General features: G+C 37.1%; 2 protein-coding genes across 11 annotated transcripts in view; both read left to right on the top strand.

Annotated features, from left to right (window-relative positions):
* The first annotated feature begins 103 nt into the window (after window positions 1-103).
* cd302 (CD302 molecule) lies at window positions 104-4,884 on the top strand. Its single transcript, XM_083538081.1, has 6 exons — window positions 104-391; window positions 1,639-1,764; window positions 1,852-1,962; window positions 2,785-2,970; window positions 3,069-3,092; window positions 3,479-4,884. The coding sequence occupies exons 1-6, from the start codon at window positions 139-141 to the stop codon at window positions 3,679-3,681; spliced, it is 903 nt and encodes a 300-aa protein (XP_083394207.1). The 5' UTR covers window positions 104-138; the 3' UTR covers window positions 3,682-4,884.
* Window positions 4,885-13,015: 8,131 nt separating this feature from the next.
* The window catches only part of baz2bb (bromodomain adjacent to zinc finger domain, 2Bb), a 51,013-nt gene continuing 39,552 nt past the window's right edge, over window positions 13,016-24,476 (top strand). For 7 of the 10 annotated variants that reach the window (XM_083537968.1, XM_083537967.1, XM_083537966.1 and 4 more), the window contains exons 1-2: window positions 13,037-13,296; window positions 20,061-20,116. The gene's annotated coding sequence lies outside the window, so the exon portion shown is untranslated. Of the gene's footprint in view, window positions 13,297-20,060; window positions 20,117-24,476 lie in introns of all 10 variants that reach the window. The other 3 variants (XM_083537962.1, XM_083537965.1, XM_083537963.1) reach the window with 3 other exon arrangements.

Here is a 24,476-nt window from a genome sequence, read left to right as displayed (position 1 = left end):
TCTGAATTACTCTTTTATGTAAATATGAATCAGTACTTTCGTGCTCACTTGTCATTATCGATCATTATTGTGTAGTTAATAAACCAGAGCGATTGAAAAGAAGCATAAGTAAACATATCAGCCTTAAACCACGCACTGATGCGTTCAAGAGTCCAGTACACAGGCAGGCTTGTGCCAGTCGAGTCGGGTCAGGTCTCATTTCACGTTTCAGTGTGCATGCGTGTATGTGTTACGGTCACTTTAAAGAAAGCTTCGATCCAACTTCCTCCTCGTAGCCATAATTTCTGCGCTGCACTGACGAGCATGAAGTCCAGAGTCTACAACATCGCCTCGCTCCTGAGCCTTGCTTCATTTTTACTACGCCACTGCGCTCGCGCTCAGAGTAATGGCGGTAAGTAGGAATAATCCGATTCCTCTTTCTTTATCGACCCAATATTTGTTTGTGCGGCGCGAGCTCTTTTTTGTTTCTTGCGCTGCTTCTGCTTTATGACTGGAAGCCATGAAAAGTTAACGTCGATCCAAAATAAATCTAAAGTGCGTGTACACTGCTTTCGGGATTTGTGTTGTGTTACTCATATTGTTGACAAAGAAATCGAGCAGAAAAACAGCTGACTGTCGCTTTGTGTTACGATTTGATGCAGGATTAGTGTTGTAATATGTTTTGGGGGGGCGTTTTGCACGTAGACTAGATGGTGTGTGTCTGTGTGTCTCCACTCACTCACTGACCACTTTATTTGGAACACCATATTAATACTCGCACACAGGGTAAGACCCCCCTGTGGACTCCCTGAAACACATCCTTGATTCTGCTCGGCATGGATTGTACATGTATGATGTAGGAAATATTCATGACGTCATTGCTACTGACATAACCCCTTATATCACATTCCTAGTTTTCTGCTGGTGAATGGGGAGCCACAGAATACACTAAACTTACTGTGGTTGATGAAGAAGCTTTGAGATGTGTAAATATATATATTTTATATATATATATATATATATATATATATATATATATATATATATATATTATAGGTACATTTTATTAATAAAATAGTCAGCAGTGCTGTCAAAGGCTCTGGTGTGGCATTCATGCAATACCGGCTTGGAACGAACATTTCCCACACCACCCAACTGTTGACATTAAGCAGTTTGGGTGTGTGGATTCATGCCATTGACTTGTTTTTTGCATCTATCAGTATAAAGATTTGTTAGACCAATCATTTGGTGAGCCTGTTTCCTTTGTACCCTCAGAAAAACGGTTTGCTTGTTTGTTTTGGTGATTCTTCATCATGAGCTACCTCAAGGTTTGACATGCTTTCTGATATGCTCTTCTGTTTATCCGAGCAGTTATAAGACTGGTTACTTTTTCATATATTATTAGTATTCATATCTTTAAGGCCTAAATATATTTTTAGATTTCATCTTAAATATTTTATCTGACCTGGTAAACAATAAAATAACCCTGGCATGCTGGTATTTGTCTACATTTATACTTCATTATATACTAAGTACATATACTATGTATTTGTATTCATTAACCTCTAAAGTGTTACTTTAATAAAAATCTCACTGATTGCAATTACTGTTGGTTTCCTGGCTTTAGAGCACTAATTTACTATCTAAATGTGTGTGCAGATTGCCCTGCTGATGGACGGACTTGGGTGCCCTTTGGACAGAGCTGTTATCATTTTGTCCATGGAGAGGAGGACATTGCCAAAAGTTACACTCTGGAGAAAGCTAAAGATATGTGCCAAGGCTTTGGTATGAGTCTTTGAATTTTCTGCTTGCTGTTTTTAAGCACATGATAAATTGTGAACCCTGAACCACCTATTCTCTTTTGTTCATCAGCCCTTCTGACGGTGCGCAATGCTGAAGTTAACGACTTCATCGTTCAATATAACCCTAATGTGTGGAAAGACAATGTGAACATCTGGCTGGGATTATATTATGACAGTGACGGTAAAGCCTAATGTTTGACATTCCAATCTGAATACTGATCAAACGCGTAGTTTCACATCAATTCACAGGAAACAGGGATCTGAAGCGTAAATGGCAGGAGGAAAGTTCTTGTATGTGTTGAGAATGAACTTCATGTAAACACGATTCTGTTATGACCTTGGAGAAATTGGAGATTGGTGAATTTTATTTGATATCTTTGGTTACGTGAATCTTTCAAAATGTGCTTAAAATTCTCATCCTTTACTCAGCAGGCAGTCATTTTTTCCAGACTGGCAAATTTTAATGAAAAGCTGCGATCTGCAAAACAGTTCAAAGTAAATATATATAAACAAATGTATTTATTTTCAGACTCACTTTTCAGACATTTGTAAACTTTTTAATGAGTAAGAGAATAATGCAGGGAATTCATCTCTGTATAAAAACACCTCCAGCTGTGCTGTCTTAACGGGAATAATACTGCTTCCTCTCGCTTCACATCATCAACATCCTGTTATTTTTAAAGACTTGTCTGTAGGTTTGGGCAAAAAAATTAAAAATACTCGAAAAACATGTAATTTACACTCAGTTAACATTTCCATGTGTGTGTCTCTGATACTAGGTAATTGTATGATACAGGGCTAGCACTTTCTATAATGACGCCTTTATTCATCTGAGGGATGTGTTTCTCAAAGCTTTATCAAAATAGAAAAAGTGAATATGTTCAATGTAAATAGACTGATAAACCCCACTCACTGAAGTGATTCATTTAGCAGGTTATGCTGCTGTTGAATAATCGATTTCTCTCTCTACTTGTTTACTTCTTTGTTTTATGGCTTTCGCTAGATGATCAGTTTAAATGGAATGATGAGTCTGTTGTGAACTATAAGAATTGGGTGGAAGGTGGCTCAGCTGATTGGGACATACCAAAAATGGACAAATGTGTGGCACTACACTCCACCACTGGCAAGTGGGAGAACATCAGCTGCTCTGAGAAAAGTGAGAACGGAGTGGTGTGTGAAGCAGCCCAGAGTAAGCTACAGCAGCATTATGAAAAATTATGACATTATATCGTTTCCTTTTATTCCATATTTTAATAAAATTTGATTGTTTGATTGTTTTTTTTACAGAGGCTGTTGTAATGGGCAAAAAGAGTAAGCATTATTCTTTTTTTTTTCTTAGATTCATTTTAATATCGAGACAAACTAAAAATAAACTTGTGCCTTTGAACTATAGAGGTCATTCGTCTGCCATAGTTTGTCCATTTATAATTATATTTTCAATATTGATTCAAATAATCATTTCCATGATGAGTCTGACCACATTCACATTGCATAAGAGCTCACTATGTGCTTTGAGGAGTATGAAAATTACCTATGTGAGATTTGTAAGAGATGTGTTGCACAGCGCACTGCATCACCATGGTAGCCCAGTCCCTTCTAAGATATTTTCATGGCTATCACTTTAATTTGTCATCTGTCAGAAACAGTCTGAGTTTGGCTGTACATGCTTTAACACGTTTGTTTTGTCGCTCTTTCAGAAGGCAGTCCACTTCTCTCCGCACTAGTCATTCTGAGTGTGATTGCTATTTTGGGAGTGTCTGCAGTTGTGTGGTTTTTCCACCAACGGAACGACTCTGGCTCGACAATACTTCCCTCTTTCGAGTACCATCCTCCTTTTAGAGCACCCTCGGCTGATCAGATGTGCTTAGTGGAGGCTGAAGAGCTTGAGGAAACTTCCTAGAGCCCTGCGTCTTGGGCCATAATGATGCCATTGTGCTTTCTGTTACACCCCATTAGAAATGAAATTACTCTATGGGTGCCTAGATTATATACCACATGATCAGTTCTCTTCATGTATGCCGGTTAGCTAAAGTGAATATGCAGTGAATAGCTTTGGGTCCATATGTGCAATCCATTGTTTGTCTGCTGTGGTTAATGTATCACAGAAGGCAGAGAAGTTTTGGTTACTCAATTTATTTGCCTCAAATTTGGGAAACAAGGGTGAGATTTTCATCCAGATGTTGCATAAATAATGACAGCACGCTCCCTAATCTCTGTGATCACAAATCTTCTAACTGTCCAATGATTGAAAAGCTATTTTGCTATGGTCAGATTTATACTTTTTTGATGATTTATAATGTTCTTGGTGATTGCACTTTCTCGTTGCCTTTTTTTTCCCCACAGTATAGTGTTTTAGACTGCTTTATGTTATGTTTCTTTACAAACAGAAATCAGATCTTTCAGAGCTGTTTTTATTTTTTTTTACATGTTCTTGTTCTGATCGATTGTATGCCTGTGTGTAAGAGAGTGGTGTAATACTTTTAAATTGCATGTTTTTGTGGCATTTAAGGTCATTTAACATCTAAAATTGGAGATGTTTAATACAAATCAGAGTTTGACAGAAATTTGTTCATTAAAAGCCTGTATTTTTGATGTAGAACACTAAATACGGTTTGTATGTCTTTTCAATTTAGCAAACAATCTAGGATCAATATATTTGTTTAAAATGCAGCAATATAACCTACACACAGATAGCTTTGATTATGAAAGGGGTTCCAGCATGCCATGATCTAGCAGAATAAATAATTTCATCAGCTTTCTACATTTTACTTTATTTAATTAGATTTACACTAGTCACATAGAAAAGTACTGGCATGAAAATGTCCATGTATGTAGTTTAGGGATGATCAGGCTATCAGAGTGAGCCCAGATTATTCACTAAAAAAAAACCCTTGAAGCATTATGCACCCTGGAAGTGACATTTCACCAGTTCTACTTTAGCTTCAGTGTCTCTCACTGGTGATTCACAGATAGCATTGCTGGAGGTCCTTGCATGCTATAAATACTTCATTATTCATAATGAATAAGTCCTTATAGTGTGATAAAGTGGATATTGTACCTTAGAATTAAACTGCAGCCATATTGATTGGCAGCAATAATTACAGCTCTACTGATTCATGTCATGAAAATTGGGATATTTTCCTGCAGTTAAATTATTAGACATTATTAAATATAATTTTCTAATCAGCAATTCCTCATGTAGTAGAGCAGGAATTCATTGTTTTAAGTATAAATAGTGATGGGGAATTCTCTTTATCAAACGTCATGTGCATTATGAATTAATATGGAAATTCAAATTTGTTTTAAATTACAAATTTGGAAATTCCCAGCATCCCTAATAAGGAAAAAAAACTTAAATGAAGGTAATGTTAGTCCTGTTAAAAGCTTGTGGCTTTGTACCTATTACATTAGAACGCCTGCTTTAGAGAATTTTTTGAATATACTAAATGGTCATAAATGCACTATATATTCAATGTCGGTGGCAAATCGACCATGTTGTAAGTATTTATTTCAGGAATAAGATTCTCTGGCAAGATTCACTCGTTTGTGAATCATGTAAACTAATTCTATGACCACCAGAGGGCATTGTGTCTCATGTTAAATATAATCAACCTTTACAGCTTTCCTATTTTTTCCAGGCATCAATGAAAAGTAGGTTACTCAGAAAATAACCGTACAAACATAATAGCAAATTTGTAATAACTTGTAAGCCATAATTAGCATTACAAATTATGGGCCTATGGTAGGACACACATTGTACAAGTAAAACAGTTTGTTTAGCTTGCGTTTCTCATAAACAATGTTTACGTCTGTCACATTTTGAACACAAAACAAGACATTAAAACTAGTTTTGTGTAGTGTAATTTTGGTGTCTTTCATGCAAAAAAAATAAATCCAGCTTTATCTGAACTAAAACACACCCTGAAGTTTGAGAGCATTTTCTAGCTTTCAAATTAGTCAGTGAACGTTTAAAAATTTTTTTTACTAACAATTGCCTTACTGTAGTGTTATTATTCTTACAAACATCCCTGTCAATGATGATAATTTAGTAGTAGTCACTAAGTGGAAATAGTTTCCACTTATCAGCATTATCAGCTGGCAAAACTGGTTCGACCATCATCCTGTGTTTTGCTAGCTGGTATCTGGTCAAAGCTGGATTTATCAGCAGGGTTCGCTTAGCTGTTGAGACCTGAGGCCTCGAGTCCAGAATGTAATGAACAACGGCCACTTTCTGTCTTTATAATCACTATTCCAAAGTCCACCAGGCTAACAGCAGGTCAGCATGTTTTACAGAAACAGCCCACACATATTTCCTGTCTGAATCCGAGTTGCAACCGGATCTTACAGATCTGGTTATGAAGGTATGCTTGTAAGCCACTTCAAATGTGTGCATTTTCCATTTCAGAAGATTAGCAAGGAAAAAGTAACACATGAGTAATGTAGGATGTTTCCCCAAGAGACATTTCATAGTATGTCTGGTTATAGAGATCTGACACACTCCCACATCCTTCTCTATATAACATGTAAATATGTGTCTGAGGCTGGCAGGGTGTTGAGTTAAAAAAAAAAAAAAAAAAAAAAAAAAGTCATGGAACATTGTGTCCTACAATTTCTCCTTCGAAATAGCAACCTAGTCATTGAGTGTGTGTTTTCCAGCAGTCACTTGCAGTCTTATCTGCCCTCAGAGTGAATCATCAGCAAAATAGCTGTAAGGTCAAACTGTGTCTCTAACACTAAACACCACACGCATGCCTTCCCAAGGTTTGACTTCCTGATTCCACAATGTAAATCTAGAGCTAAGATAAACGGCTGTTATAAGTTAAGAAATCCAACCTCCCCCACTTTGCTTTCTCTCTTTCTCTGTTTCGCTATGCACAGATGTCTCAGAAGGCATGAATTCTCTGTGACATTTTACCCCCTTTCTTTTTGTCACTTTCCCTGGGATCAGGGGACCATTGCAATCTCTTAGGTCCAGACAACGAAGAAGAGATGTGCAAATGCAACAAAAGCCCTATTTTATTGGAAAGGAATACAATTACTGCTGAAGAGTGGGGGCAAGTAGGGAGCCCCACACCAAATTTGCACGGAAATAACAATGGGAGAAATGCAACCACCCGCTTCTTACATGCTAGCAGTTTTATTTTACAAGCCAACATGCACACAGTAATCTCTGGGATAAAGACAGCAGCAGTGCTGTTTGGAAAAAAAAGCATGATCAAGCAGTAGCAGGCTCCCTGCTTTAGTGTCGTCAGCTTAATTAAATGCAAGTCTTGCACAGATGCAGTATACATAGCATTTCATAAAAGAGTGCACCGTGGCATATTTGCATTTCCTTACTCTTACATATCACATTTGTGTTGGTAATTACATAAAAAAATTATGAACTAGACAATAGCTAATATACATTGATTAAGAAACGAGCAAATTGTCTGTCTTCGTAACACTCTGCTCTTTTATTATTTTTTTTATTGCATGTTTCTTATCATGCCTAGAGATGATTAACATAATTAATGGACTTCTTGGTTTAACTGGGGGGGGAACATCCTCTTTCTATGCATGAGAATGATGGCCCTAGCTTTCATTCTAATTACCCTGGCCTGCATTGCATGGTGCATTTTTTTCTCTGACAGCCTTCAGCTTTTGTCTTATCTCCTGTCCCCTCTCTCTCTCTCTCTCTCTCTCTCTCTCTCTCTCTCTCTCTCTCTCTCTTTCTCTCTCACCTGCTGTGGCCTGTTCGCCTCAAGATGGATGGTTTGTGAGGAACATACATCACACAAGGCTTGTCACCGTTATGATTATGCTTGTAATGGCCTATTTTTGATCAAATAACACGAAAGGGATCTCATTCACACATCCTTGCTCTTCACCGCTGCCTAAAGGCGTTACTGCTGACCTGAAATTGCTAATTAAAATGGACAGTGGTGTGCATTAATATGACATGCCATCTCATGACAGCTGGCATGGAAACATGATCACAAGAGAGGCTATTATAACTGCTGCTGCACATCACCGTATATTTGTTTCACAAATTGGACTATTTGAAGGTCTTTGTTTTATATATAGTCTTGGACACCTTAAATCAAATTTCCAGCTAAAAAGCTTGAACTAAGCCTGTTTTTAAATGGCCATAAATGCTGTTGTCATACTCCTGATTACACATTACACACACACACACACACACACACACACACACACACACACACACACACACACACACACACACACACAAAAGAAGCATGTATGTTTTACTACACTGCAAACCAACAGTCATGTATTAGTTAATTACTCCCCTCTCCCTTTTTCTTACAGCGGTGGACCCAGAAGCCTCCTGCTATTTGTTTATTATGCAGGACCTTCGTCCCATCTTTAGCTCACTAACTGTCTCTAACCCTGATTCAAATAATACAGCAAAATCAAAGCAGAATTGAGTTTAATTAAGGCCACGAGTAAAATAATAAAAGCAATGGTGTTTTACTTTAAGTTGAAGAATGAAGTTGAAGATTAAGATGGTCTTGTGAGAAAAAAAAACAACCCAATTATGAAAGCTTTGTTCTGTTCATTTAAAGAACAGCCTGCAATGTGAGAACTACCAGAAATGCTTTAGCTTCCTCTTTTCTTTTTATTTGCACCACATGTCAATGATTATCGTTTTTTTATTAGGCTTTTTATGATGTAATATAATTAGTTGTGTTTTTGCATGAACAAGTATGAACAAAATGTATATGAATATAGAATTGCCACTTAATTGTCCTTAATACAATCCTTTTTTTTAATCATTTAATTTTATATTAATAAAGCACACCATGAGGATCAATTGTATATGTGTATGTGAAAAGTAGAGTCAGATTAGAGTCCGACTAGCTGCTGTCTATTCATTAAGCTTCTGAGCCTGACTTGACATGTGACATATATGATGTAAATATGTTAATTAGATATTACAGTGATTATAACAAGATTACAGCTTGTGGCCATCATTTCTAGTCGGAAAGGTCATTATAAATGATGGTGCATTGTTAGGCTCTTCTGCCTTATGGTATAAATATTTTAATGTCAGTAAACATATTAGAAAGTAAAAAAAAAAAAAAAAAAAGAGCACATCGTTATAAAACCATTTTAATTTAGGATGAAAAAACACCATTTTTAATGCATTTTTCTGTATTGTCATGAGAAAAACTATAAAATGCTCACAAAATGTTTTGCCATTTAACTGCCTAATTATGGTGAAACCCCAGTTATCATGTTTTTCAAGCTCCCAGAGCTTTAAATGCCTACAAGCCATGAAGTAAAGAATAAGTAATCAATGTTTAAAAATGTTTACAAATTTGAAATGTGCAGAATGTACAAATGCATTTGGGAATGAAATGTATCTTTGTTTGCACTACACTATATGGCCACATGTATGTGAATACCTGACCTTCACACCCATATACGTTTGTTGAATATCCTATTCCAGACTTAGTCCCCCTTTGCTGTTATAATAACCTCAGCTCTTCTGGGAAGGCTTTCCACTATATTTTGGAATGTAGGGATTTGCCCATTCAGCCACAAGAGCATTAGTGAGGTCAGGCACTGATGTAGAGAAGGCATGGTGGACAGACCTACACTCCAGATCATTTAAAACTAAGTTCACTGGGGTTAAAGTCAGGTCTCTGTGCATGCTACTTGAGCTCTTCCATTCCAAACATCACAAACGGTACCTTAGCATTGCCAAGTTAAATCCAGGTTTAAATAATTTAGTTCCATTGAATGGATGTTGTAATGTTATTGCATACAGAGACAATCTATACAGTAGTGTGCCTACAATTTTCTGGCAACAGTTTGGTGAAAGAACTATATTAGGGTGTGACAAACAATCATAGTGTATATTGTACAACAAAAGTTAAAAGTTCTGTGCAAAACCCTGATGTTTAAATTAATAAATCCATTTAACAAAAAAATGTTTTTTTTGCTTGAATATTGAACAAGTACCTGCGCTAAAGACAAATCAATTTTTACTGTCAATACATTTGCCTTGCTCTCAGTCAATGTAGACATTTTTTATATGAGCAATACCTCTGGTGACTTTTGTATTTTCTATTATTTAAGACACAAAACCAATATTTATTTCTCACTAGAAATCCCTTTTAACCAAATTAATTAATGAATTAATTGGTTGAGTAATTGATTGATTATGTACATTAAAGTGTTAAATTGTAAAAATTATTACAGCATTTATGGTTTGCTTTAATTTACAATTCTTTGTGTCTGGCTCTCTTTTGTCCAGCTGTATGAGAGGCTCAGTAACGGTGGTGGGGTGGTCTTATGTGTGTGTGTGTGTGTGTGTGTGTGTGTGTGTGTGTGTGTGTGTGTGTGTGTGTGTGTGTGTGTGTGTGTGTGCACATATGCACTTCTAACAAATCTCACTTCTCTGATGTCTCATCATGGTTACACTCTCAGACCATCCATTAAATATTGATATGCATATTGAATGATGAAATTAAACACATTTCTTATTTATAAATACAAATACAAAACAGTAATCAAGGGATTCATCGTTTGAATATTTGAATACATTAGTTTCTGCAGTAACGCATATTTGCTGTAACATTTAAAAGGGAACTACATAGTGAAAAGGACAGTAATGTATTCATGACACAATGACAGTTAAAGAATATTTTGTAAACATTGAAATAATCAAGGTAATGATAAATTACATTTGATGTTGATTGATCACAAGATATGGTGCATTAGTTGTTCAAAGATCTTCAATAAAAATTTAGCATTTTTAAGAAAAGCTGAGCGCAGAAAAGTGCCTGGTCCTAATTTATTATAATTATTTATCCTATATATTATATAAATATTTTCTGTTATTTTCTCCAGGTGCTCTTTCCAGGCTTGGGCTTTCAGTGAAATTATCAGGTGAGTTGAGGGATGGTTAAAATCTGTGTACTTTAAATGCGTTAGGAGAAAATCAATAACAGCAAGCACAAGCATGGCAGCTGATTACTCCTGGATGCTCTGTGGACTAATAGAAAAAAAAAAATGAAAAGCAAATCAATCATCATATTAATTTGTTTTCCATCAGTCCTGGGAGAAATCATCTTTATGTTTTTTCTGTCTCATTATACTTTTTAATCATGACTCTTTTAAAGCTGCTTTTTTTTTTTTTTTTTTTTTTAAGTAAATAGGCTATTTGCCCTTCCCCCCACAACACTCTTCCTTTGCAGTCATTGTACTTGCACTTATTATGCTACAAAAGACTGAGCGGGCCTGACATTTCCACGGCATGCATAAGAGGCTGGTATGCAAGCCTTCTGTGATAATGACATTGCTTTGAGCTCGTTCCCCCCCCATGCCTTCGCTAATCAAGATTCTCCAATACAATTAAAATCCCAGCAGCTCACTGCTAGGGTGACAAACGTGTCAAATCATTTCTCTCTCGGACGGCATCGAGCCAGACGGTGTTGTCTCTTCCTGCATCTCTAAAAGAAATGCAAAAACTGACCCCCCTCACTCACGAGGATGGAAGACGGGGGAAATCAATGAGGTTGCGAGACAGCAAGCAGCCACAGAAACCTGCTTTAAATTCCAAAAGCTGAATAACGATATTCACGCATCTTTAATTCAGAAGGGTCTGACTTTGTCTTTAAATGACTTCCACAATGCAATTACCAAGGGCAGCTATTCTCTGCATGGAACTGACGCTTATGTGATAGGAAACCATCAGTAAATTTACAGCTGCCCATTTTTCATTTAAAAATACAATGTGGCACGATGCACATTTTTAATGTGCTTAAGGAAGATTTAATCAGGATGCTGCATTGTAAATTTGTGCTGTAGGGATTATTATCCTTACCAATCACTGATGTTGCAGCTGCTATTACAGGAATTCCCATAAGCGCTCCACATTTTTTATTAAGCTTGAGATTTCACTGCATTCTTTACATTTCATGTTGTCACCTCAGGGTTAAAAATATAGTAGTCCATATACCTCTGATTTTTTATGTAAGGAATGTATATGGACAACATGTCAGTATTATCTTCATACTATTTCACAGTTCTCAAACTTCTTCTCACTCGCCTCTTGTCACTCCCTGCCCTGTCCAACCCACAGATTCAAAACTGGTCACCAAGTTTCAGGACTCCATTTGCATAACAAAAATGTCTTTAGGACAATGAATGCGACAGTCAGCCTTTTGTCTTAGTAAGTATAAACATGTTTACAGTATAACAAATACTTTTCTCCATATATTTCAGCTTGAAAGGAAGTTCAAAGAACTAACCATGGCAGAGGTGTACGTGGCAAAGGGAATCCACTTAGTACTACAGTCAGTATTTCAGATCCACAACAGATGACCATCTTATGTTCCACAAGCAAGAAGGGAGATTTTACACAATACCAATTCCTAAAGTCCTGTGCGCAACAAGCCGGTAAACTATTATATTTTCATTATTCTGGGCACAATAAAAATTCTGTTTTGCATTGGGAAAATAAAGAAACCTTTAGAACATGTACTGTGTTATATTTTACACATGCTCATTCATTATGATCTACAAAAAAAAAAAAATAGTTCCAAACACCTTAATGTTTTCATCTAAATCTCTGTATTGCAAAGTGTTTTGGTGCCACTGTATAACTTCAGATAGTTGTATCTTCTACTCCGAAAGAAAAACATTTTCTAATAAGTATAACACTTTTAAAGATGATCCTAATGCTACTTAATCTCTGTGTAGCTTCACGATCCTCCACTCTATTGTCTCCGGCCATCTTTGCTTGTTTTACTTGACATTTATCGAGACGTTGCCAGGAGTTCTATGCTCCTCCTCAGATCAGTTTTTGAGACTATCAGCATTGAAAAGGCGTAGCTTATTTTCTGTTGGTTACTTTTAATGGATTTGATGTTCATTCTGTGCACTGGGCAGCATTTAATTACAATATCAAAAGCAATAAAGATCTACCTAAAGCTAAAAAAAATGGTAGTGTTAAAGCAAGACTGTATACCGAACATTCAAATGATGCATTATAAATGCTGAAGTATTATTCTGTCAGCCTTTATTTGTTGCATGATCCATATAGGAGGAACAATAGTAAGGACAATGGATATATGAGTAGATGAGTAATGCTGACTCTTTCCTTCTATACAATTACTTATTAAACGGCATGACTTGGCAGATAGGGGAGATGAGACTGTGTGCAACCTGTTATGCTGGAAGTTTAGGGAGTTGTATGGTGAATAAACGCAGGCGTTCAGACGGGAAAGCGTGACGTCACGGCGGTTGGCTGAAACGGAGCAGAAGTGAACACAGTGAGAGATCAGCACACACACACACACAGAGTAGTCTCTCTATCTCTCTAACACACACACACACACACACTCACACGCAAAGACAACAGCACTGCTCCACTCTCAGGCTCTGACATCTGCTCACTGGCGCGTCGCTTTTCATAAATCAGGAAGAAACACAGATCAGTGTAAAGACTCTGGAAGCTGCGGTTTACACACAAGAGCCGAGACGTTGAAAAGAAAATCAAAAGGTGAGGTTTTTTTTATTATACAATTAAAACAATCTTGTAATTTTTTTTTTTCTTTTCTTTAAGAAACACATTTCCGCTTCTCCCAAGCTTTGGTAGCGCTGTGTTTCACTCTGTATAGAAACTAGTGCTGTTCCAGGTGCCGTGTTTGACTGATTCGGCTCTTACTGCTAACACACATATATTATTTACACGTTTCATATTATATAGAATATAATATATATAATATAAGTCTAATTGTTTATAGATATCATGACTTCTAGATTTTTAAAAAAAAATAAAGATTAAAGCTGGGACCTGATAACAATATAGGAGCCACAATCTTTTTCCTTATAAAACTTATTAAACTCTGTTTGTGGTTTTAATTGTAATAGTTGAATTGGTATAGAAGTGCGCAGGCTAACACACCAGGCTAATCTCAGCAGCGCCACTCACCTCTTTTGTCTCAACTCCAGATTTCATTCATGTGGTTTCGGTAACAACTGAGCAAGAAAAGAAGTCGTCGTGTTTAAAAGCGTGTAGGGAACAAGACCAAACAAACAAACAAACAAAATGTATTTGAGAAGTTTTTGTGCTGCTTTGTTTGTTTGTCAACAGTTTTGTTACGAACACAAGAGTTCAGATGTACATGAGTTCAAATGTAACGTTTTCAGGGTTCAGAAGGAAATTCATGTTTGGCGTCATTTTGTGTCTGTTTATTTACATGAGTTCATTATTTAATTATAATGAATGTTTCCTCCCAGTCTAACTATTAAGTGAGAATCTAAAAGCAGTGGTGATGTGTTTATGGATTGAGAGTTTGTTTGTTTGGTGAACATTAGTAGTGAACATCTTTACAGTTATTATTCCACCCATATTAGGAATGCTTCTCTAGGAGACGTTCCCCTTGCTTGACTAGTAACACTGAATATTGTATTTTCCCTTTTTTTAATCATTCACAGAAGAGAAGTTTAGTGATTGCACCCTGTGAAGACACCACAGGACTGTGTGCTGATTTGGGATAGATTTAATAACGTTTCCTTTGCTTGATATAAACTGATCCTCACCCTGATTGTTGTAGTTTTCTGCTTTTGATCTACTTACGGTTTCTAGTGCTCACTTCATGACTCCATCTAATTAGCATGACCGTGAAGGTGCTTAGGATTTCATAACAAAATGGCTTTTTAGGGATTTAAATTCTCATTTTGAGCAGAAGACGGACAAAGTAGTCCTTCTGCTCTTAACTTTCGAACGGCAAACTTTACTCGCGTTGAATTTTTTATATGGGACCTTAAGTATGAGATAAGAAGCGTGTTGTACGTGATCGGCCGTGTTACATGGCCAACAAGGTTGTGATTACTGCGTGCTTGAATGGAGATGGATTCTGTGAGATCCACAAGGTTGGGAGGAGGGGTGAGGCGTTTAAACAAGCCATTTACTTGTTCTGTCTGTTGCTACTTGTGTTTTCTTGGCCCTGGTTCCATTGCGAAACAGATTGCAACAGGCATCACCTAAATAAATAGATCTGCTGAGAAATAATTAAATATTATATGTATATGTGTGTGTGTGTGTGTATATATATATATATCTACTGAATTGTCGAGTTATAAAAAAAATGAGAGGATTATATGTCGTATTCTTTTTCAAGCGGCCATTGTGATATGCTGGTTGATCTGACACTGAGCCTTGAAACAGGCTTAATTTCCCTGAATCTTTTCAGCCTGCACTAACAGGCATTCATGCACGTGACTGAGGCTGGAGTTGTAAATGCCCCAGGTCTTTCTCTGGTGAAGAGGGTATTTCTTATCAATGGACACAGCTCAGAACCTTTGTGCTCCTCTGCAAATTGCATAACTCGTGTTACTCAAAAAATGCCAGTCTACTGACACAGCTGATCACACTTTAACTACATCGTATATAAATATAGTAGTGTTTTATTTAACACTGAATCTTTCTTGGCCAAACTGTTATGTAGTTTGTGGCCCCATCCACAGCTCTATTGTTTGCTGTTTGTTTTGTACGGAGAGGCTAATATAAGGAATGAAGCATCTGTTCTGCTGAGCGTTCTGCTGTGCTGCTAGCCTCTTCTGGGAAATGCAGCTCGCCACTCTGATGCATTCACTTGACAGCTGCTTGATTCTGTGGAGATGCTTGGAAACCATTAGTGGAAATGAATTGCAACCTCCCCCTGCCTTTTTTTTTCTTATTCAGAGGCTTGCTCCCTCACCAAGGCACACGCACACACGCTCCCTCTCTCAGTTTGTAGTGCAAACAAATGGCCATTGTTGCTTTTTGTGGTCCAGCAGCTGAACACAGAAAGGAGGTTTTGATATACTTGTTGTATCTCAGCTGAAGAGAGCGAAGGCGAGGAGAGCAGAGTTGTCAGGGCTTGTTTTGTGGTTCAGATGTTTCCCAAGGAAACTATGCAGTGGTTTTCCAGACAAATTAGATTTTGATATCAACATACAGCAATAAGCATGTAGTTTAAAGTTTAGGGATGTTTAAGGTTTTGTTCTATAGGACACATCATAAACAACGAGATCAACCAACGGGAAATTTCTTTTACTCTGTGCAACTTTTTAGCAATTATTATAATTTTTTTGCAGCATCATGGAAAAATTGGGTCAATTTTTGTAGTCAGTAGTTTTCCCTGTTTTATAAGAGAACTTAATGGGCCATGTGGTAGAATAGAATCGAAGACCGGGAAGCATAATTTATATCGCATAGCTGTTACTATCCCAAATTTGATTTTGCAATTGCAACACATCCTGGAGTATTCTACACCTCTCACAGGAATTTAGCAAAGATTGTTTGTGTTTCATGTGATCATGTTGAACATTTGTGAGACAAGTGAGTTCTTGTTACCACTTTAATTAAAGCCACTATAAACTGTTTTTTTTTTTTTTGCTTCACGTTCTCTTAAAGTGACCAAGATATTCAAGATGTATAAAAAAAGTTTGTCCTGATACTGGTTAAAAAAAAAAAAAAAAAAAAAAAGTCCAAACATAAAAAATACATACTGATATTGGACCCTCCAATAAATGTTAAATAAACATCTCTTCAGATTCTCACCAAGTCAACAATTTATTATTACCCTGTCGAGTATCTACAGGTCCCTGTGAATTAGCTGCTGCTTTATGGGAGCACATTCATATCAACATGCAGTTTTGAAATGCAGAGGGAATTACAGTCAGAGCTGCTGTTATTGACAGTTAATCACCTCCTGACCAGTCTGAATCAAGAATCCGACAGCACAAAGTAGAAGTAATTGACTGTTAGTTAAACACACAGCGATAAAGACTCACTTTGGAATCTAGTTTATTATTTACACAACCTAAAGCACCTACCAGGCCCGTGGTGCAGATGGGCGTTTTAAATGCCGATGAAGCAACAAGATGCACAGCTTGAAAGGTCATCACATTACCTCATATTTATTCAACAACGTCTTTATTGAGAATGCTTTCTGCATAAGGAAGCACTAATGCTCTCCTGCAAATCCAAGGACTGCGCTTGGTTATTTAAGATTATGAAAAATAACACCATGGTGCAGTCCCAGGGTCACTGTGACCTCCTAATGCTACACACAGAGAACTGCTTTGGTGAGGCTAGTTTTTTTTTTAAAATGTGGAATAAAACCTGTTCCGTATTTAAGCTACGGCTCATCAACCTTTTTTTAAACATTGTCGTGTGCTGATCACCATGTTCAGGTCAGCCATCATCTGGTTTTGAATATTTGCAGTTTTTTCTTTCTTTAAAATTTTTTTTTTTTTACCATGACCACACAAACTAATGAATGGCAATTACTAGCAATAAGAACAATTCAGTCGGATCCTGGGGCATTTCCTTTGAGCATGAATGTGGGCTTTTAAAAGGAAACATGATAGTTTCTATATAGATATCCTGATCTTTGATGAATGAGTCATAGCCATCTTGATCAGGGATCATAAAACAGAGGGCAGAGGGTGATGTGTTGTGTTGCATTATATATTTCCTTTGTTCATTTCTTCCTTCGTGGGGTGGATTATAAAAAAGTGATTATTAGATGATTAACTGCTAGTAATTATGAAAACATGTTTTCATTAATCAGAGTCTTCATTTTTTAACCCTTTTTTTAAAAAAAAATGAATGTATTATGTTTATCTCTCTATCTATCTCTCTATCAATCATCTTTTGATTGTCTTGTATTTTTGGGAGCTGAAGCTCTGATGAAGACCTCCTACTGTGTAAATGGCCGTGATGTTTGAAATGCCAGTAGTTTGGGCTGCTTGCCCGTCTGCTACCCTCCATTAGCACCCTGGAGCGGAAGAGTGTGCGCTGTACTCACAAGAACTGACTGGGGAGAGGGAAAAAAAAAAGGAGTGTGTTGAGTAAGGTCTTGCATATTCATAGCCAAGGGACAGCTGCTTTCATTGGAAGCCCTGCTTCTCACTAGTTATCATAAACCCACACACACGTGTGTGCACACACACACACACACACTACTGCAAGCAGGCCCTGTCTTATTTATTGATCTCTCTGCATTTAAAATTTGGTCACAGCTGCCACAGAGCGTCTTCATTTTAGCTGTGTGTGCAGCTGCTGCTGCTGCTGCAGACAAGTGATTCCCCCCTACAACATAAAACGTGAGAAAGGGTATGCAGAAAGTCTGTCCTTGAATGAGTGTGGGGCAGTGAGCAGAAAAACTTGGCTCATATGAGGAATGTAGAGTGCATGCTCTACACGCAGTTGTTTTTTTTTAGTAACATAATGAAGTTTTTAAGCGTTTAATGGCTGACCGGAGTCTATGTTGTGCTGTACACCTTTCACATCATCCATCGATGGAGAGATGACTGTGAATAAATGGCAAGTGACACTGCTGGATGGTTACAAAGTGCAATTTCTAACCATACTGTTTTCCAACAGAGAGAGAGTTCATTGTGAATAAACTGTATAAATATGTTTCATAAATCCAAATGAATGTGAAATATTTAAATAGTGATTATGGCGGTTGTAATCCTTCCCTTAAATCACACGTTCCTTAGTGTTTGTTCCTGCTTTAATGCACCCATCTGATTAGTCGAATTCGGTATATTAAATAAAAAAAAAATAAAACATTCAAATGTAATATACTTCAGGGCCCACATTGGAATCCCTCACCTTAAATGATCTATTGAATCCTACGGGTGTAACATGAGCCATCACTGCCTGTCTGACACTTCAAAGACCTTTTAGTCAGAGGCCTAGCATTGACCTTCTGTGCTCCCCCCCACGGCAGTGAAACGGCTGAACAGAACAGAAATAAGACTCCTGCATTATTTCATTCTCACTCTTTGTAGAATAGCCTTGTTGAACTGGCAGGAAAGGGCTGTCGTGTAGAAGAGCATTTTAATGGGAGATGTTTCCTCTGTTCTTTATTGAGGCTTGTATTGATGTGCTTCTGCTGGTTGTTGTGCTTTGATGGGAATCTCCTGAGCACCTCCAGCCTTGCGTGGCTCGCTGAAACAGGGCACGCACTTAGACCTAAATAAAGCAAGCTGCAAGTGAGTGCTAGCATCACCGATTTTTCGGAAGCGATACATTACACTTTAAATGCTTCTTGGGCTATCACTCGGTAGAGCAAATGATCCTTATAACAAATCATACTTTTTTGTGTGTGTTATGAGCATCCTGACCTAAAGTGCAGCCTGCCGTTGTTAAGGATTGAGAACAACAAAATGCTGAATTTCAAAAAGGAAAAAACCAATGAATAAAACAGATTGAGATTACTGGGTCTCATTCATTCGAGTAGATAGATGTTTCAGTCAGTGCTCTTGCAGCTGTAATTATGTGCTTTTGTATCATAACCGGTAATTTGTAAATGTCGAGTTAAAGTAAATAAATTAATTGTGATTCACCAAGTAATGTGGAGGCTTAATGGTTATAATTCAAGGGTTGTACACATGAAATGTAGATTAGAAGAACTGTTTTTTTTATTTTTTTATTTGATTATAGATTAGCAATTCGGTTTGTGTTCCTTATCGTAGCCTGGTACGGTTTCTAATCAGCAGTGTGCTCTGAGTAAAGACAGTGTCACAACTAAGCCATTAGTGTTAGAGCAACCAAAAATAGCACATTGTGCGATACCTACAGCTACTATAGGTAGCGTCTGTGTGTGTGTAAATAAGGTGTAATGGTGCTCACGGGAGGGTATAAATACACCCCAGCAGTGCGGAAGCACACCCAGATGGATCCGTGTTTAATGAAAATAAGGCAAAGCTGCTGGCTCACCACAATGTGTCAGAAGAGGAGGGCAAGCTGGCAGTCATGCTGATAACCTCCTCCCTCATCTAGAGTTGAAGAAAGCTGAGGAGGAAACAAAATTATTCTCTCAGTGGGTATTCAGCGCTGAAGATGTGCTTTAATCTTCGAACAGGTTCGATCAGTGTCCAGAAAGCCCTGGCAACAATGAAATGTTATCGCATTGTGCTATTCTAATAATCATAAGTGTGAGAATTGAGCATGTTTCCCCTCTTCTAGAAATGAACCAGTTACTCGGAGTAATGGGATGAATGTTTTTCTAGAACTGTTTAAAACAAAAAAACAAAAAAAAGGAAATTGTTCTTGTGTGTGGCTGTATATTTGTATATACTATCTTTCCAAGGCTATTATCTTAACTATCATCTTATTATCTCATTTATAATAAAAGATCTATTTTACTCTGAGATGGTTAATTTCAGTGTGCTCTGATCTTTTCGCTCCTTCAGGGTGGATGAAATGCATGAGAATGAGATGATTTTGTTGATAATTGAGTGTCTGTGTGTGTTTTGCAGGTTGTGAATTACTCATGCCCCTGCACTGAATTTCACTAAACAGTACTTCTTAAACAGTAAGTGACTACATGATGCATTTCTTTGTGTTGCTGATTTTGTTCTCCACTGGTAAACAAACGTGCTACAGTAGAGACAACCGGTGCTGGTTAAGCACAGAACGTGCCCTTAAAAAAAAGATATTGTTCTGTGGTGTATTATCTGTTTTTCCTACTCTTATTTAGTTGATTTTCTCAATTGAATTGCAAGATGGTGCATTAATGCAATCCCAATCTGGCAATTCTCAGGATCTGTTTTTGTCATGTTTTTACTTTTGACTTGAGAGATTAGGACTTGATGGAGACAGCACAACATTGCTGTATTTAAATGTAGCCAAGCAAAAGGTAGTAATTGGGTGAGCGATTTTGAGTGTAGTCCTGCACTTTCAGCAGTAGCTGGGTGACTGATTCAGTAATAAATCCTTTAATGCAGAATAGAAATATTTAAAAGAAACACAGCAATATTTTTTTAACATTGACACAGATTCTGTATGTTAGTCCTATTGCAAATGTCACAGTTATACATATTTATGCAATAATAATGACTATAATTATAAAAGGTCACTCGGTGGATTTTGGCCTAAAAATACTTCAAATATTAAATGCGTGTACAAATATTTTGTGTAGAATTTGCTTGTAAAGATTTTACCAGAGACACGCTGCTTTGACAATGCCAAAAGAAATTGAGAAAATGAATGATTTATGTTAAATTAAAGGTTTTATACTAAACTAAGATGGTGGCCACCAGATTGGAGGCGCTTATATCTTATACTATTCTGAAAACAGCTTTTAATTTACTTAAATTAAGTGTGTACACTATGCATGAAAGGAGGTTAGTCATCAGTGTTTTCCTCATCAGTTTGTATCAAAGTTGGTGATCAGCAGTACGTTAAACCGGTCGTATCCATTATGTGCGTGCGTGCATGTTGTGGAAGTAGGTTAAACCTGACCTATCCTGTTTTTGTGCTTTTTGGGAGGGCTTGCATTTAATCCTTCTGTTTAAAATATTTCTGTGTGCTTTTAGTTAGTGGCGCAGCCTTTACTGTTTCACACAGCCTGAAGTCTGAAGGTGTGCATCTTTGTGTGTGTATATTTTGTAGGTGTGTGTCGCACACTGAGCCTAGTTTATTAGCAGGTTGCTGCCACAAGTGTCATGTGTAATATAATGGTTGTAAATAGAGCAGCTTCCTGCTTGGAGAGAAGAGAAGGTGAGAGAGACAGGAAGCAAAAAGGTAACTGATTAGGGATTGTCATTATCTCAGCTAATTTCACGTTGCTCCAGCTCATGATTTATCTCATGAAGGAAAACGCTGTTATTGAAGGTAAAGTCTAATGTGTAAAGTCTAACATAGAGACAGAATAAGGCAGCTGTTTGTCTGTGTGACATGGATGGCATTGTCTAAACCTATTTATAAATGTGCTTGTACTGATCTGAGCTGAAGCTTCATTAGATTGGCAGAGCACAGTGCTTTTAATGCAAAACACATAATATTTCCTGAACGTGTGAAAAGATTAAAACACATCCAGAAGGTCAAAAACAGCGGGTGGCAACACACAGGCGCACTTTTTAAAGTGTATTGCGTCAGCTTGGCAGGGTTTTTTTTTATTTATTTTTTTTGTCATTTCTTTTTCTTTTTTTTTGTCTTTGTCTCTTTTTTTGACACCCCTAATTTCCGTAATTTTTCTTCTGCTTTCCACACATGCACACAATAATATATATATATATATATATATATATATATATATATATATATATATATATATATACACACACACACACGCTTGTACACTTCCATTACAGGCTTCCATCAACTGCTCCCTATGAATAGATACATTTAATCTCTCTAGTCTGGTACACAAGGTAATCTTTAGGATGCTTCTAAATGCTGATTAAAAGCGAACCCAGCTCATCCCCCATTCTCTCTTTCCAGTAGTATCATACTGAGAAGAGATGTAATGGCTCATAGAATTGGTAGAGTCTCTTCATCGAAGATGTCGTGTGGGGGAGACGGGGTCTCTTCATCCATAAAGCTTTTAGGGCAGTCCAAGGTGCTGAAGAGGTGCACTTTGTCATTGTGATGTCTAGATTAAACAGGGGCTCTGACCAAACTCTGATTGGGCCGATCGACCCCACTGTCCTGTAGCAATGAGCGTTTTCCCTTATTAAACACTGAATTAAACCTTATTGTATAGGGAAGAAGCACGTCCAGGTGTGCTGTTAAAAGAAAATTATATTGAATGAAGCTACTGTTTATTGTTGATGAGTCTATTTCAAAGTGTTTTATTCTTCCAATACTATGGCAGTTTAAAGCCAACTATTATTATTTTTTCCATTTAATAAAAATGTCACATTGTATTCATAGTTCATAGTTACATTTAATGGTGTGCAACATCCTTGAAGCAAGTTAGAGCCTGCTTTCTATGTTAAAGCCATTGGATAATATAGCTGATGAACTGATAAACAATTATCCACTCAGCAGCCTTGCTGTTCTTTCTCTGGAAGTTAATAAGACAAAACACATCAGGACATTTTACAGAGAAACCGGAAAGCATGGTTTCTTTGTCTTACGAGGTTCCCTCCGAGGAAATCGTCCCTTGAGTGCTGACACTCAAAACTCCTTTTATAAATGTTAAACATTTCCAAACATAAAGCTTCAGCACATCAATAATTCTAGGCTTTTTACATTTGTTACATAACATTTTACAATCATTTGTTCTCTATCCTTAGATTAACCCTTGCCATGCAAGTCTCTGTGAATTAACTGTTACTATAGAAATGATGATGTGTTTGAAAAAGCACATTAAAATATTTTATTGATGTACACCTGTGATATGAATCACAGCTGGGTGTAATGACAGAGCTGATTTATAGGTGATTAAAGGAAATCGACTCCACAGTGCTTTATATGGTATGAATGAATCAGTGGGGATAAATAGGACAGAATGATAAAAGTACCTCGAGTCAGACATCACTGAAGTAAAGTCTTACAATACTTGTCTGTTTTGTACAGTGGAGTTTGTACACCCACTCTCACACAGCCAGCAGTGGTTCATCTCACTAACATGCTGTCTATGAACACCCCTGTCTGTTTGGGGACATCCTCCCAACATGTACTCGTCACTCTCCATCTATCCTCTGTGCCTCACTCTTCCCCCCCTCATCTCTTTGTCTTTTAGTGTCTCTGGGGCTCTTTCTCTCTTTCGCTTTGTCTTTTCTTTGGAGAGTAGAGGGTAACTCCAAGCCTGCTGCTCCATTGAACCTAATCCCTGTTAGCGTCTAATGAGACTGTGATAAACACAAAAAAAAGAAATGACCTCTAAGAGTGTGCAGTTTTTTTTTTTTGTAGCATTTGCTTAGCATGCAGTGAAGTTTTTAATGTTTTAAAACTTTAACATTTGGTTTTATTAACCACAAGATTATTTGTGTATTATCCAATTATGCAAAAAATAGCACATTAGTCAAATGGGTATTATTTATATTTATGTATTATAGTAATTAGGACATATATATTTATTTGTATTAATTCCCAAACCTGCATCCATCTTGTAAAATGTTTTGTATATTCAACAGAGTTTTAAAATAAAAATGGCATCAGAAATTATTATTTTATTAGAAGCAAATTAGTGTAACGCATTATTTTAAAGACAATAAAAAAAAATTAAGAATTCATAGACACTTCAGACTCCACTATTAGAGCAATGGGGGCTAGCCTATGTTTAACCCCCTATTGCTTATGTGGGGTAGTTGTATTAGTAATGTTGATAAAACTGTAGGATCCCAGAATGCATTTGTTAATATTGTGCTGTGAAGCAAACGTGTCTGAAAAGGCTTTGTGCTATAGTAGGGACTTTCCTGATCCTTCTGGATAATCTCTTTAGTTTGGTGTTGGTCCTTTTTTTTGATGAAGAGTGGGATGGAGGGTTTGACTGCAGGCCTCAGGGCACTAATTACTGACTGGGTAATAAGATACCAAGCTGTGCACCCTTATGTTAATTTACTCACAATAAATCAGAAAGAAACGTGACTACTTCTCAGTAGAATCTGATGTAATTCTCGTGTCAGGGCCAGTGTTCTCCAATAAAGTAAGTTCAAGGTGTGTGTGTGGCTGGTCTAATAAATGAAAAGCTTTTTTATGGGGGGAATTTGTTGAATGTTTTCTTTTATCTTTATTTAAAAAGGAACCAAAAGGTAGTGTTTCAGGATAGTTTGTGTCTTGTGACTCGGTATGAGACTTGTGTGAGCATAGTCTGAAAGACCATCTTTTTTTTTTTCTGTCTTTTCAGTGTGCATATGTTGAGAACGGAAACTAAATTCCGAGTTGTTTGGTTGTTATGCCCATCTGCCTGTCTGCACCGCCAGTGCAAAAGCCAAGACATCCTC

This window comes from Silurus aristotelis (genome assembly GCF_946808225.1).
Source record: "Silurus aristotelis genome assembly, chromosome: 3".
Classification (NCBI taxonomy): domain Eukaryota; kingdom Metazoa; phylum Chordata; class Actinopteri; order Siluriformes; family Siluridae; genus Silurus; species Silurus aristotelis.
This window is presented reverse-complemented; position numbering and strand designations above follow the sequence as displayed.